The sequence below is a fragment of the Carlito syrichta genome, unplaced genomic scaffold, assembly GCF_000164805.1.
Source record: "Carlito syrichta isolate Samal-C Ts95f unplaced genomic scaffold, Tarsius_syrichta-2.0.1 Scaffold301613, whole genome shotgun sequence".
Classification (NCBI taxonomy): Eukaryota; Metazoa; Chordata; class Mammalia; order Primates; family Tarsiidae; genus Carlito; species Carlito syrichta.
This window is the reverse complement of record NW_007245709.1, coordinates 592057-609422: the sequence shown is the minus strand read 5'-3', so window position 1 is coordinate 609422 and position 17366 is coordinate 592057. Positions and strand designations below refer to the sequence as shown.

At 35.9% G+C, this 17366-nt stretch overlaps 1 protein-coding gene across 1 annotated transcript in view; it reads left to right on the top strand.

The window, feature by feature from the left end:
* Positions 1-422: 422 nt before the first annotated feature.
* The window catches only part of LOC103257192 (rho GTPase-activating protein 15-like), a 140996-nt gene continuing 124052 nt past the window's right edge, over positions 423-17366 (top strand). Inside the window, exons 1-2 of the mRNA XM_008054919.2 lie at positions 423-451; positions 3162-3325. Coding sequence (XP_008053110.2) covers positions 423-451; positions 3162-3325 — 193 coding nt within the window. The remainder of the gene's footprint in view (positions 452-3161; positions 3326-17366) is intronic.

The window sequence follows — 17366 nt, the reverse complement described above, 5'->3', positions numbered from 1 at the left end:
GTAAGGAAATCTCAGTGTATGTGTATCTAATTTTCTAGTTTCCTACCCATCTAAGGTAAACTTCATAAATCAATATTTATGGAGTAACATCTATAGTCTCTTATGGACCCCATTATAGTGGTTCGCAACCAGGAATAATTTTGTACCATGGAGAGATATTTGGCAATATCTAGAAACTTTTTTTTTTTATCATCACCTCTGGGAAGTGCTCCTGGCATCTGTGGGTTGAAGCCAGGGATGCTGCTAAATGTTCTAGAATGCACACAACAGCCCCCACAACACAAAAAAATTCCAGAAAAATTAGAAAAAAATGAAAATAGAAAAATTCTGCTCTATTAGAAAAGGGAGAACTATAAGATATCACCACTGTGAATAGTCTAGTTAGAAAATGTTTGTCAAATAATGTAAATGTATTTGTAATGATGCCTGTTAACACCAGGAACGGGTTATGGTTAGTTCATCTTGAAGACTGGTTGGCGTCATAAAAAGTCATTATATGGACATAACTGTATGCTTAGATAAACCACAGTATCCTTGAAAAATATGCCTTACCACTCTTTGGTTTACAAGCGATCTTAACCTTGGTTAATTATTAAAAGTTTGATATAAAAATTAAATATTATATTTCAAAAAACCATTACCAACTATTTGCCATGTTGCTTATTGAAGTTACTTGTTGGAGAGCTACAAATTATTACTTTTTTCTTCATGAAGACTATATGGGTATCTATAGTAGGAATGTTGAGTTAAGTGACAAATTCATATTAATATATGGTAATTTAAGTGGACATAATCAGACGTTATTTACTGACAGGTAAATTTTCTTTGCATGTATTAAAACCTTCCATTTTTATGTTCACTTGAACATAAAACATATGTTCACTTGATATTTATGTGAAGGTGACTTCCTTTGGGTAAGCAATTAGTTGTTATTGCTGTTGTTTTCTTGCTCAAGACAAAAACCTTTTGCTTTTTCACCTGCTGAACACTTTCCTTTAACAATCACTAACCTGTGCACCAAAATGGTATTTTGCATTGGACTTTTCTGATAAATGTTTGGTAGATATAGTTGCGTGCATGTGTGTGTGTGTTTAGGTTTCCACTTAAAGTTCAGTGCCAAAGCTACAGTACTTATACATTTTCTAAATGTGTTTTAAGCAATAAGTTGTACAACATTTTTAGAACATGTGTTAAGCTATTTCTCTAAGAATGAAGCTCTTAACAAAACATAAGCACTCTGCATGAGATCTTAGCAGCAAAGTGCTTAAAAGATAAAGTAAGAATTGGTACCATGGGAAGAACACCAGCTGTAGAGCGCACAGGTCCATTATGAGAAGTATGGTAGTGGGTAGGGAGAAAATGATTTAATCAGGAGTAAAACCAATTTTATTATAAGGGCACGCAGGGGGTGTGGCACCATAGTGAGAGGGACATTTCAAAATATCTGACAGATTTCAACAATGTGAAAACCTCGTTCTTTAAAGTGACAGTAAACCCCATCAGGTCTCCCTTTTTGATGCTATTGTTAACAGTTGACTGTTTAAAGCTGGCCTGCTAAGATGCTGTCGGCCTATTTCAATAGTGTGTAGCCAAATAAAAGACTAATTGTTGAAATACAATCAATCAAAAATGATTGCAGGGCAGAAAGAAGGTCTCCTCTGCTGATTTTGTTGTGGATCATATTATTATGTTATGATTGAGGTAGGAATGAAGACTGAAAGGGAAGAATAGCCCATCTGAAATAAACAGATCCACCTTCATTTCTTCTCTTTGCAAACATACTATTGAGCAGGAACATCACTTGCTAGCCCAAGAAATGATCGTTCATTTAGAAAAAAAATCTGATAAAGAACTGGGCTAGTTTTTTAAAAGGACATGAACACTATTAGCAAAACAGCCCATGCAGAGAATCCCTACAGTGACAATTCTCAGCTTTCCTTACCTTTTTGTTTCAGAATGCTCCTTTGCATTCATAAAACTGACATTGAAGGGGCATGTGAATGTAAGCCCAAGACATCAGTAAAGAAACAGCATTGCAGTTAACCAAATACCTGTTAAGTTCTTGCCAGGATTCTCAGCTTTGCTGTTAACCCCCAGATTCTCTAAAATGCTTAGTCTTAGTTTTCATGAAGCCCAGAATCCGAAATCTTTTCCATGTTGCACGTTTAGAAAGACAGATCCTAGGGAACGACAGCAACGCCTTTGTGCCTTGCTTTCTTTTCATTGTATGTAAAGATGTCCTTTCAGACACAAATACTTCCACTTCTTGAGTGAGAATAATGCCAGACATTCACATTGAGGGTGAAAAGGACAATAATAATTTCCCAATATACTTTATTTCACTAAAACCTTCATTTTGGCATTTACTTTCTTTAATATTTCAATGCCTCAACTCACTCACTCTTCCCAAGCAAACATTTCTGTTGTTTCTAAAAGAGTTGGTAAGCACTTGTGGTTTGTCTTTAGTGTGTTATCATTTTTGACAGCTTTGCATAGCCTACGTAGGCCAACAGGGGTCTGTCTAATATTGTTGCTGGGCATATTTTTCTCACTGAGATGAGAACTAAAAAAAAAAAAAAAAAAAAAGGATATTTTTGAAGCAGTAAGAAGGAATTAATATCCTTTCTCACTCAGTATTCTATTCCTTGCTGACTTTATATTCAGGCAAAAAAAAAAAAAGGGAAAAAGTGTTACCCATTATTCCCTTGTACATAGCAAGGCTAACACATGTAAAGCAATAACTCATTTTCTATTGCCATGTTTAGCATATGTCTCCTGTTGGCTCGGCAAGGCCTTTAGGCCGGTCCCTTGAGCCGGCCATCATTGGCAACTCTTAGCCCCTCGGCCTCAAAACCAAATAGCTTTGAATCATGTTGAGCTGTGATGCTAATTTTCATACTGATGCATTATGGGAATAAATGTATCTGACATACTGTGTCAATGGCAGTGTCTCTTTGTGTCTCTTGTTTTTTTGTTAGCTGCATTCCTACAGATGGTATTCCATTGAAAATGTTCCCTTCCTACGGAAAAAAGGGGAAAAAAAAAAAAAAACATGCACAGCACCAAACCTCTAGGTGCAGAAGGCTGTTAACGGTTGCTGATGATAGTAGGCAAACATTAACATAATAATTAGTGTCTTGTAATTGTTTCATTAAAACCAGTTGTTCCATTTCTCCTCGTGTTTTCCCAGAAGAGAAGCTGAATTTGGACGACAGCCAGTGGGAGGACATCCACGTTGTCACTGGAGCACTGAAGATGTTTTTCCGGGAGCTGCCTGAGCCGCTCTTCCCTTACAGTTTCTTTGAGCGGTTTGTGGAGGCAATCAGTAAGTACCTCACGAAAAGGAGCAGTTGGTGGGATAACCTGGCATTGTGGAATTATTAAGTAAATAATAAGAATGATGATAATAATAACCATGAAGAACAGATCAGATCCCCAACGCTCCATATCTTTCCTTTTAGCTTTTGTGAGTTTGATGGCTTGTTTTCTTTCTGGTCCTGCAATATTATCGACTCTTTTTTTTTTTTAATTAAGGAAGAAAAAAGATGACGTCCTTTTTAGGGTGGCAAATTTAACTAAACTTCCTTAAATGAGAATAACTTCTCATGGAATCTGCTTTAAAGAGGTCACCTTTTGCACCCCTAGTTCCTGCCTTTATACTTTCAAAATAGAAATGAGTTTGAGTACAAAAGTGTCTTGAAAAGGAACCTAAGTAAATTAAATATTACATTTCATTAAATATGTGTTAAATCATCAAGTGAGGCATCACTTTTTTTTTTTTTTGGCTCACTCATCCTTACCTCCCCATACTAGTAAATAGTCAGCTACAATTTGCTTATGAGCTGTGTGAATATCAGATTAAGTAATGGCAAGTTTCTTCTATTATACTGTGACTTTATGGGAGTCGAGTTATAGCTCTTACTAACCAACTGTCATTGTACATGCCATGAAGATTTCACTTGTGTTATTTTCTTATTTGTAAAACACACACTTAAGTAGAAATGAATAAGTGAATGACTGAAAATCGTTTCCAAGTACAAGGGAATTTCTGCTACTCATCTTTAGAGAAGCAACTACTAGTACATCTCAAAATTTAATATCTTAGGGCAAACTTACTATAACTGTGACAGCTTGGAAAAAGTTTCCTGTCAAACAAGCTGATTCAAGAAGGAAAAAGAAAGAAAGAAGAAAGAAAGGTAAAATTAAAAAGCTTGCAAGCCTGGCAGGAGCTTAATTAAAGTCCCAACAAGACAAATCTCCAAGAAAAAATGTTCCACTTAGGAGGTCTGATCTTGGATGCTTGTGTTGTTAGTGGTCCATTAGTGGGAGTGAAGATTTAGGGGCCCATATTGGAGAACAGCCCCTCAATGTGTCCTTTTATTCTATTTTTCATTCACAAAAGTCTTCATACTTTTTTTTAAAGCTCTGGCAAAATGATATCAACAAAAATAAATCACAGGCTTTCTCACGAGGTCTGTCTCTTGTTACTTGCTCACAATTTCAGAATTCATTGTTGTTGTTGCTGTTGTTGTTGTTGTTGTTGTTATTGAATGTAGTAAGAGTACTCTAATTATGGGTTTTGAGATGAGGTTGGAGCTCTTATCCCTTGCCATGATTTTCCTCCACTTCTCAAGAAGAGCAATATTCTATAATTACCAGACTCTCTTAACTTCATTTAAAAAGAAAAAACAAAGGAAAAACAGGTAGATATTTAATAACAGCTTATTCTGATATTCTGTCTTGGAACATGCAAGCATGGCAGACCACTCACAATGCTGAGATGGCATTTCAAGTGAGGATGATTTCATTTGGAAACATATGTGTTGAATTGGAGCCATAATATAGTATATCCATCATTCAAGCTTGCTTTTCTTCATCTGATTCTAAAGATATTAGGAAAGTCATTCTCTCAGCTTAAGGGAAAGAAGGTCCTCAGAACTCATGTGAGAGCATTTTTTAAAAACTTTCTCTAGAGTAGGATTATTTCTGGGATATCTAGACTTATGTCTAAATTGGACGGAATTTCAGAAATTCTGAATTTGGTCAGAACTGAACAAGGCAAACTTGAGCCAGGCAGCATGCTATTGGACTGACAGCTATGGCAAGAGTTTTTGCCAACACCTATAAAATGGGTTGTGATAAGAATAAATGAGAAAGTACTTAAGAAAATTCCTTAAAAACATAAGAGGCTATACAAACAGTGCTAACCTGTTTCTCCAGAGGAGCTTTGTTTGAGAATATAATTTAGAAAAAAAGAGACAGGGGAGGTTTTCCTTCATTGTTCAGTGACAGTGCTGTGATTTTAATGTGTCCCACTAAAATTTATATGTTGCTATCCTAACCCCCACTGTGATGGTATTAGGCGATGGAGACTTTGGATGGTAATTAGGTCACTGGAGCAGAGACCTCTTGAATGGGATCAGTGACCTTTTAAAAGAGGAATGAGAGAGACCTGTCTCCTCTTCCCCCATATGATGACACAGTTAGAAGTTGCCATCTATTAATCAAAAAGCGGACCCTCACTAGACGTGATATGTGCCATCACCTTGATCTTGGACTTCCCAGACTACAGAACTGTGAAAAATAAATTTCTGTTGTCTATAAGCTACCCAGTTTATGGCACTTTTTATAGCATCCAAAATGGACTAAGACACTCAGCAACTGTTCTTTAAGTAACTCAGAATGTTAGAATCATTATTTTTAACACATAAAATGACAGGACAAACAACAGGGTAAGGGGGCTGAGAAATATGTAATGGTGTTGGCCAGAGACATACATTCATTAATCCATGTACTTTACATGAAGTTAGTTCTTCTGTACTAAACTCAGGGCAAACTCTAGGTTGTAATTCATATTTAAATATCCTTAAGCAATAGGAGAATAGCCACCTAGTTCCTTAGTAATGGTTGAAATAAACAAGGAACACACACACACACACACACACACACACACACACACACACACACACACACAAAAGGAGATACTTTTACTCCATTGTATATCAATTGTACTAAAACATCTTTAAAATTGTAAGGACATTTATATCCAGTCCCAGAAACCTTTGTCATAGTTCACATTGCCTCTTTTAAAATCAAGAAAAACTCAACATATCTACTCACAAGTTCTTGGCTTGATATGGAAAGGGATTAACCAAGTAAAGTTAAATCACAGAAGATATGTTCATACATGCTGGGTCTGGACCTCCTAGTCCTCAGATCCTTGCTCTTCCCTCTTTTATTCTCTGTATTGTAGGAGGGTTGTTCCTAGCCAGCTTACTTTTCAGGTGCTCTTGAGGTGCTATTACAGCCAGTTGAAGCCGTTGGCAGGAGAAAGACAAAGGCCAGCAGTTTACTAGTTTATCCCCTAGGCCCTTACCCTTGCCCGCCCATCTGCCTCAATTAGCTTCTCTGCCTGAGGCTCCTCCACCATGACTTCAGCCATGAATGGACAGACCCATTCTGGTTTCAGGTTCCATCTGGTAATGCTCACCCTCCTTTCTTTGTCCCTCCCACTGTGCCTAATTTCTTATTGACATCACCCTTTCTTATCTGACTCTCAGCTTTTTCATCATTGGGTCACCATTCCCCATATCAAATTAATTCTCTTTGTTGGTGTAAATACTTAAAGTGGTTTCTGTAGTTTGACTAGACATAAGCAAAATGCCATGCCAGTCAATGGCAGGGTTCATATTGTCATAACAATGTTTCCCCTTTTCTCTTCACTACTTCCAAGCCCAACTTGTGAAGCCTTAACATTATTATTTGGCCCTAAAGAGAGAAATCTGTTACCCTTTTGGCAGTCAAAGGGTGGATAGACGTAAATCTCATTGTAAAATCTTGTTGAAATTTATATCCAATGAGAATGCTTTGCATCTGGGGAAGAAATGCTATTTCTAGTACAAGCAATTAATGACCACTTGTACTATTTCAGTTACTTTAGTTTTTGTTATATGTTAGGAAGTCATCATCACATATTCCAAAAAGAGTGAACAGAAGGCATTCACTTTTTAAAATAGATCCTTTTTGGACCAAAAACAAACATTAATATCATAAGACCTTGCAATTGCCACAGTGATCCCCTGTCTGATAATACTCATTGGGGTAACAAAACACTAGAGACTGTTATATTTCAGAATCTAAGTACTGCAGCTATTGATCTGAAATTCTATACTTGAGGTCAATTCAATTGGGTCACCTGCAGGTTATTTTGTGGGGATTTAACCCACCGACTACAAGGACTTAATTCCCTGGAAATGACTTGTGCTGAAGGCATTATTAGTACTGTAAATGTGAACTCGGCAGAAAAACACAGCCATAGAGTTTTATGATAGGTGATGCAATCTTGTGGCTAGAGGCCTGCAGGGGGTCCGCACATTTCCAGTAGATCTAAATCCTAGGAAATGTACTAAAAGTTTGCCTCTATTCCCATATTTTTTGTTCTAGAAACTCTACAGATCCAAAGCAAAAAGGCAACAAGCAGTGTCTTTTCTGTTTTGATATCTGCATTTTCCCAAAGTTCCCAGGAAAGAGAGAAGAAAAAACCCAATGGTATTTCAAACAATGGTCTCATTTAGTCTTCAAAATAACAAAGCAAGAGATATTAGAAAAATTGAAAGGTCGTGTGGAAAATAATTTATAGCTCATGAAGTTACTATGAGAATTAAATAAGACAATATTTTTTTCTTACTCTGTATTAGGCACTCAATAAATGGTTTTAAAAGAAAGAAAATTTTTAAAGAAGTCCCACATTCACATAGCTCAAAAAATTAGACTTAGCATTCAACTGCAGACCCTAAAACCTAAATGCTTTCCATCATTCTACCTTGCCTCAAGGAATAACTATTGCCAAATATCTGTCTGTCACATCATCCTACATAAGACCCGTGTATCCTATCTTATCCTATATAACTCCACAATCAATTCTTTCTTCATATTTTAAAATGAGTTTAGATGTAAATTAAAGATCAGAAATGTCCGTATTGGTGTTTTAGGTTAGAAATAAAGTAGGCTTCCCAAGAGTGATCAGTGTTTCAGTATCTACTACTAGAGAATAAAAGCATTATTGCTTTAAATGTTGACCTCTCTGAATACATTTTTAACTCTGCGCTCTGATTTCTATAACCAGTTGCTCACCCATCTTCTTTTGAAACTCATCTAGATATACACAATGTTTTACTTTTATATGAGTAACTATTTTAAGTTTAATTTTATTAGTATTCTTCTTCACAATTATTTACTTATATCAAATTACAACAAACCAAATCACAGAGATGAAGTAACGACAGGAAGCAAAGAATTGCGCCCTAGTACCTCACATCCCCAAGCCTCGTCATGAAAGGAAACCTCATTAAATGATTTTAATTTTAATCTCTTCTAGTGGTTACTTTCAAAACTCTAGATAATATCTCCACTTTTGATTTATCAACCGTACATATCTTTTATAGCCTAATATGAAATATTAATTTATTCTACTTCACACTTTCGAATATTTAGTAGTCAGGTTATAATATTTGGATGCTAATAATGTGCTCAAACCTCTGTTTCTTGTTCAATCAACATTTAACTGTCAGTTCTTCCCTTTCTCTTTCTTCTTTCCATCCTTCCCTTCATTTCTCTTTTTTAATTTTATTTTTTGTCATTTTTAATAATAGATTTTTTTTCTAGCTCTCCTGAGGTATAATTAACATACAATGAACTACACATTTTAAAAGTGTACACTTTGCTAAGTTTTGACAAATGTAAGTACCATAATAAGCTAATGAACATATCCATTATTTTCAAAAGACTGCTCTTAATTCTTAGCAATCCTCCTTCCTTCTCCTTTGCACTCCCATCCCAAGCCACCACCGATCTGCTTTCTGTCACTGTAGGTTCATTTACATTGTCTAGAATTTTATAGAAATAAAATTATATAGTATACACTATCTTAGGGAGGAGGGCTTCTTTTACTCAGCATAATTATTTTAAGATTTATCTATGTGGATATATTTATCAAGAGTCCATTCCTTTTTGTTGAGGAGTAATATCTCATTATTTGGATATAACACAATTTTTTATGCATTCATCTGTTGATAGACATTTGAATTTTTTCTAGTTTTTGACTATTACAAATGAAGCTTTCATAAATATTCATATACGGGTTTTTGTAGAACAGTTGCGTTTGTTCCTCTTGGGTCATACTTAGAATTGGAGGAGCTGGTTCATATGGTAGGTGTATTTGAACTTTTTAAGAAATCGCCAAACTGTATTCCAAAGTGGTTGTACCATTTTGCAATTTCTGCCAACAGTGTATGAGAGTTACAGTTCCTCTACATCTTCACCAATACCTACTGTGGCCAGTGTTTTTAATTTTAGTCATTCTAATAAGTGTAGAATGGTATCTTGTGGTTTAATTTGCTTTTTACTAATGATTAATATGATATCTTTTATTGTGTTTCTTTGCCAATCTATTATTTTCCATGGTTAAGTGTCCCTTCAAATCTTGTACCATTTTAAAAGTTGGGCTGTTTTTTACTGTTGAGCTTTGAGTATGCATTATATATTATGGATATGAGTTGCTTATTAAATGTATAAATTTGTCAATATTGTTGCCCATTCTGTAACTTTTTTCCTTCTAACATTGTCTTCAGAAGAACAGACATTTTTAATTTTGATGAAGTTCAGTTTATCAATTTTGTCTTTTATGTATCATGCTGTGCCTTCAAGTGCACTATTATTTTCTTCAATATCTATTCTGCTGTTAGTCCCAGCCAGTGAATTTTTCTTATCTCAGTCATTGCTGCTACTATTTTTAAAAGTTTGCACCTTTTTTATATAGCCCATGCCTCAACTTAAGGTGTTTAATTTTTCCTCTAGCTTTTTTTTTTTTGCCTTTATTATTATTTTTAATTGGCACAAAATAATTATACATATTTATGGGGCACAATGTGATGTTTCAATATGTGTATACAATGTGTAATGATCAAATCAGGGTATGTGAGTTTACAATTGTTGATTTGTTGAATTGTAAGTTTCCAGAGTTGCTTTTGTGTGTAAAAGTAATTACATTCCTCTCTGCCACTCCCAAACAATGTTTCATATATTTCTCATTATGGGAATGTAATCAATGGTAACTCCTTGGTCAAAACAATCTTATGATTCCAATATTATCTCTTTAGACATCTTTTCCAGTTTCTGTTAATATTACATACAATAATATATAAATATCATATAAGCATTATATATATTTATTATATTTTTATGCACACGTTTATTTTATATATCTGCATATACATATACACATATGTGTATGCATATCTATAACACTTAGAGACTAGATAAACCAGTGTTAAATGGAGATACTAATGATGTTACATCAAAGTCTACTATTTGAAGTCTGCAGTCACACATGCAGTATGGTATTTGAAAACAGTATAATTTTTATGACTGTTTTTTAAAAATGATGATTAAGCAGTAAAACAAATTATGAGAAATAGTACCCGTAGGATTGACTGCACACATTAAAATGCAAACTATTAGTCATCAAAGGTAGAGCATACCCTATGCCTAGACCTTAAATATAACTCATACCTCTGTTTATGTCAGTCACATTAGCCTCATATACAAATAACTTAAATTAAAGGTGTTACCCTATGGCAAAATTACTCATTGCAAGTACTAGGGTTTCCTCCTCCCCCCCATGGCCATTATGCATCTTTTGCCTTCAAAGTATACTTTCAATAGGTAACTGGGGGGAAGAAGCCAGTCAAGTATATTTGCAAATATTTTCTTTACTCTTGACTTTATCTTGCCCTTTGGTCAAACTATTTCTGATGCATCATCAACTCCATGATGACACTCTTTAGGAGAAAGGAAACAGAGCTTGCAAGGCACTTGACTAAAAATGGCTGCTAAGCATGAAAGCATGCTAGTGACAAATTGCCTTAAAACCAGAGAACATAAAAAGCAGGATGTAAAGGTTCAACACAGAAAAACCAGAGATGTAAAAATAATGTAGTATAAAAATATCCTCTTTGGCACCATTTCAGGGAATTTTGAATTTAAAATAAAGGTAAATTTTACAAAGATTCTCTTTTTAGAGTTCTCGCTGCAAGCTAACATTCTAACAGGGATGGTGGGTTTTTTGTTGTGGTTGCTTTTTAATTATGTGTGTGTGTATGTGCATGTGTGTTAGCAAACTGGAAATTTTATGGCTGATGCCTAGCCTGTCTCTTAACTCATTCTAATTATATTCATAATTAAATTGAAAAAAAAAAGTTGACTAGAGCCAAATGGCTTGCACAGGTGTCTTTTTGTAGGAATGGTTTAGTGCTAGATAATAAACAACTGGACCTCCATCTACTTAATTTGGCGTAATGAAAAGTCCTTTATAAGTAAAACTAGAAGGTGATTCAGAATTAAAATTGGGCCTTGACTCTGAAATTAATTGAGTGGTAAGACATCGGCTCCATTAGAAAATGTAGTGCTTATCTTTTTGCTTTTCCTTAAAACTTTTACTTTCCTTGCACTCCTTTCTCCTATATTCTTGATGTCACTTTTTCAAAGCAATAAACTCTGAGCGATCAGCCAGGCAGCCTTCATGAGTCAGCTTCCTGAACATCCCTGCTTCTACTGAATAGACATGCTTTAAAAAAAAAAAAAAATAACAAAATGCTAAACTTCTCCTTAATACCTCAGTGGAAAGCAGTTATCTTGACCCTTTCCTCTAATGGAGGGTGTGAGTGGCTGATTTTCACTGCCTATTATTAGGTTTACTGCATCAATAGGTTCTAATGAAATTGAAGATTGGCAGCCTTCCATTCTATGCTGAGGTAGAATGGCAGGGTTGACATCAACCTTTTGGGGATTGACATTACATTGTGATCACTACCAGTGGGTCTTTCAAAACATCTTCTGCCCGTCGACTCCCAACTCTGGCTCAGATCACATCTCCAGAATGGTCTCTCCTACTTCCCCCATAACTTTTTTTCTGTCATTCAGTCTAGCATGGTTCAAGCTATAAAGGTAAGCAAATTGATGTAACTGGCTTGCACTTCATTGTAATGAAAAACCAAATTTCTCTCAAGGTCTTCAAAGCACTACATGAGCTGGTTACTCTCTGACTTCCTCATATCCTCTTCTCTTCCTTACCCATTGCATTCCAGACCATTGTTATCCAGGCTCTTCTTTGAGTCCCCCAGGCATATTGAGGGTCTTTGGCCACCCTGTCTCTCTGCTCAAATGCATTTTCCCAGATCACCACTCCCATGTTAGCTTCTCAGCAAAGTCCACTCTCTTCAGTTAAGCTAAAGTTTCTACGTGAACCACAAACCACCACCTCCATTCAAATCTTGACACCACCTGTCAGACTTAGAGCTAATTCTTAATCTCTATAGGTCTCAATTTTTACATTTATAAAATGAATGGAAAAGTTGTATCTTCTCCATGGAAATTGTAAAAATAATATAATAAAATGCACTTATCTACAAAGTTCTTTGTGCACAATATTTATTAAATGTTAGCTGGGATTATCATGTCAGAGTAAAATCAGACCGTCCTTTAGATCACAGTCTCAGAGGACCCTGCTGTCCATTCTCACAAGTCTTTCTACTTCTCTGCTAAAGCTGTCTCAAGTGATACATCTAGAAGTGGCCATCTTCATTCTGCTTTAATATTTTGTTAATAGAATACCAGACAGTACCAAACATGTTTAAGATTACAGAATTTTCTCTTGCTTCACAACCCAGAAACTTCCATTTTCTTTATCTCTTGGCATTTCTCCTCTGTTCTGGCAGTTGTTCCCAGGCCCAACCTCACTTGATAGTCAAATGTCTTTCACTTTACTATAGAACTTATATCTTACTCATAACCCAAGGGTTAGTCAGCTTCTCAAACAAAATGCTGCCTTGCTTCTCTTAAATATTAGCAAATCTGTTACATTCACAGTGACACCAGGAGAAAAAACTCCAGAGTAATGCTTTCTCCCAGTTGGCAAATTTGTAACATTGTAGATCCTTCTAATAGATAAAAATACTCAAAGAGTTATCAGTGAAACCATATTCAACAAATAATGATCATGCCTCATATACACATAAAGACACAGGGGCAGGCACACTCGTACACTCATTCTCCAAACCTGAAATGTCTCACTGTTTTTTTAGTTGTCACACTTACAATATTTTAACCTTAAAAATAACTCTCTTTATAATAGGAGAACTTTCCTATTAACCTTTGGTGAGCTATTTTCAAAGGCTGCTATGGAATAAAAACTGATCCCTTACCCTGTTCTGTTTGATCACACTCAATCACACATTCTCATTTGCTCAAGCACTTGTGCTTCCTCTAGTCCTCCACCTCTCTGTCAATAAAAGAATTTTCTTCAAATAGCTTCTAGGACTATCATAGGCTCCTAGAAATGTGACTTTTCTTCATCTGACTTACTCTTTATCGCCACGCAGAGTTAAACCTTAGATGTGATGGCTGCTGGAGTACCATACATTTCCTGGGAGATTGCTGCTCATATTGGAACAGCAGAATATCTATGCTGGGAACTGCCATGTGCTTTGGAGACTGGAATTTTCCCCTAAGGACTGATTCATACATTTGCTACCTACACCTTGGGAAACAGAAACATGGGACATGAATATACTATTATGGAAAACAAGTAGCAGTGCTAGTTTTAAGAGTAAAAGTAATAGACTGGAAGGATAAAGACAAATATATTTTTTCTAAAAATTTCACAAACTATGAAAGAGTTATACTGGATAATTGCAAGAGTTTCCTCCTTTTACTGGTTTATTTATAGTTTTTCACTTAAATGTGCAGTTCCCTCCACTTCTGGTCATTTCATTTCATGTAACACCTTTATATCTAAGAAACTGACATTCTAAAAGATCAAATACCTAAAGCCTGAGTTCCTGGTTACTGACTAGCCAGACAATCAGCTCTTGGCCCCTTTCTCTTTTTCTTCTCACCTTGAGTGTCCAGCAGGTGAAAGGTTGTCCCTTTCAGATCTCAAGCCCATTCCTCTGCCAAGTAACGGATGGGCAGATCTAATTAGTGCCATCTGGTCTGCTAGTTGCAGGTGGCTACTGTCTTACAAAGAGATGAAAGCAACAATCTTTCAAGCTCCTCTTCCTGGCCCCTAACTCTAAGCACAGTGGTGATGTTCTTTGACACCTTTGGGGTATTATTCTCTGAATATCTAATTGGCAGCTACAAAGGAACCATTACCTCATCGAAATGTCCTTTGGAAATTTTGATTCCTTTGTGTCATGTTATGAAACTGGTTTAGAAAAATTAGAAAGAAGGGGAATGATCCTAAGCATCAGCATACCCAGAAAGACATCAGAAGCCACTGTGTATAAGCTTGTTTCTGTGATGCTTGGGGCTTCTGAGAACCGGAGCCCTAAATGAATATGGAGCAGTGTTAGCTGAGCAGAAATCTTCACCAAGGGGAAAGTCAGACCGGCTAGAGCATTTTGTCATGCTTCTTGCAGCATCGTTCTCTAATAGCTCCTGAATATTGTGTAAACACCTAAAGTATAACCTGTAATACCTGTTCAGTGTTCTCCTTCCTCTGCTCTTTCAATAATATCTCATGAATCAACATTCTCAGACCCTTCATCAACAAGATCTCACTTCCTCAAGTGCTCCCTTCTAAAGTTTGGAAATTGTCTTAATCAGCTCAGACTACCATAACAAAACATCAGATACTGAATGGTTTAAACAACAGAAATTTGTTTCTCACAGTTCTGGAGGCTGACAGTCCAAGATAAGGGCACCATTAGAGTCAGCTCCTAGTGAGGACCCTTACATTCGCTTGTAGACAATCACATTTCCATTGTGTCCTTACATGGCAGAGAAAGTGAGCTCTGGTCTCTCCTTCTTCTTCTAAGGGCACTAATTCCATCGGGGGAGCTCCACCCTCATGACTTCATCTAAACCTAATCACTTTCCAAAGGGTCCCACCTCTAAGTGGCATCACATTGGGAGATAGGACATCAACATATGAATGTGGGGAAGCACAGACAATCAGTTCACAACAGAAATCATATTTCAGTGGGGTTTTAGGTGTGCAGCTTTGTAAGTGCAGAATAAATTTTCCTCTGTTACTCTGGCAATATCTTCCTATTGCAATGCAAAATTTAATCAGTTCTTTCTTAACATTATATTATTGGGGTCTGAAATTGATTTTACCATTTCAAGTATCACTTTTGCCGATTTCTCTCTAAAATAAGCTTGAACATTTTTAAACTTACATGCAATAATGTGCACACAACCCTGCACCATTGCGCTTGTCTCACAATCCTAGTCTCTCAAGACAATAACAACAACAGGAGAGTTTTGCTTTAAATTTTTGTGTATTCAGAAGAGTTATCTCACCTGAGTCTCATAACAACTGGGCCTGGAAACAAAACCCAGATTTTTTTAACTGTGAATTCATTCAACCTTCCTTCTACTCTTGTGACATTTACAAACCTGAGTAGTTTGTCTTTCATGTCCCCATTTAGGTCCTCAAATACATTCAGGACTATACAGCACAAGTAGTAAGGCCATTTGGAACAATGGAGCAGTTGGAGAATAACAATTTACAACATTCTGGAAGAACTTCAAATATTGTGTCAGTGAAAAAAAATTTTTTAAAGAAATATTCCAAATTTACAAAGTGAAATTCTCTAGACTTTTGGACAATTTTTAGAAATTATTTTCATCATAAATATTACAAACTAATGAACTAGTGGTGATGTGGATAAACCTCAGAACTCTCCCTATAATTACAGCTCAAATTTGTAGATACTTACCATACATTCACTTACATGTAGTCAAGTGCTATATGTAAATTTCACCATTTAAGTTAATTTGTATAATAGTTCTTTGTGGTCAATATTATTACTCTCATTATTTCAATTCAGGAAACTTAGGCTAATCAATGTTAAACAGCATGTCTAAGGCTACAGCTAGAAAGTTCAGAGCTGGAACTTGAACCCAGAACTGGAAGATTCCACAGCTGTTACTCTTAACCACAGAAATGTAGTTCTTGCTTTATTTGGACAAAATGATAACAAACTTTTATTTAGAAATGAGATAATTAGTAGATTTAGATGTTGTTCAAATAAAAACTCCATGTTGTTAAAAACTGCAGTGAGAGGAAACCAAATCGAACACAAATGAATTTCTCTACTCATACAAATGGTCTCAAAACCTCATTATTTATTTAAGAAAGACTTCTGTCTTGACTATTCAATTTAAAACAAACCCCAATTTTTTGTTGTTGTTGCTTTCTGTATCCAAGGCAACATTCAGGTAGTCATTCTTGGGCTTGGGTCACTGGAAAACTTTTTAAAATAAAATAAAGCACCATTGAAATTCAAACACACCTAGCAGATGGAGACGGTTAAAGGCCGTGTAAATTTATTTGTAACAAACATTTCATTTATCTTGTAGGAATGTTAACTAAGAGCTCCTATTTTGTGTAAAATGTATCACTAGAAGAAAACAACAGTCAAGTTAGCAATACGCTTTCCATATTCTAAATGCAAAAGCAGCGGTCCCCAACCATTTTGGCATTGGGAACCAGTTTCATGGAAGACAGTTTTTCCATGAATGGGAGTGGGGGAAATATGGTTTCAGGATGATTCAAGCGCATGACATTTATTGTATATGTTATTTCTATTATTATTACATTGCAATATATAATGCAATAATTTTACAACTCACCATAAAAAAGGAGGTGTGGGCAGAAGTGGTAAATAAAATAATGGACAGGTCATGTGTGGACTTAAATAAGTGTTGGGTTCTGACTTAAAGCCTGCTACCAATTATACAGTTGAAGTACATCAACTCACTTGCTACTCACTGATACAGATTTGATATGAGTCTGCAAGCAATTGATTTATTATGGTCTCTGTGCAGTCAAACCTCACTGCTAACATTAACCTGTATTTGCAGCTTCTCCCTAGCACTAGCATCACTGCATCATCTCCACCTCAGATCACCAAGCATTAGATTAAGATAAGGAGGTTGCAACCTAGATCCCTTGTATTCACAGTTCACAATAGGGTTTAATTTTCTATGAGAATCTAATGCCACTGCTGATCTAACAAAAATGGAGTTCAGGTGATAATGTAAATGATGAGAAGTGACTGCAAATATAGAGGAAGCTTTGCTCCTTGCCAACTGCTCAACTTCTGCTGTGCAGCCCAATTCCTAACAGGCCACAGTCCAATACCAGTCCCTGGTCCAGGGGTTGGAGATCCCTGACTTAAAGTGTTGATAGAAACAAGGCACCTTGTCCTTATTACAATTCCCAGCAACTGAATTAGGAAATATAAAATTTCTTACAACTTTCATCATTATTTAATTGAAAAGTGGAACTGCAGCAAAAT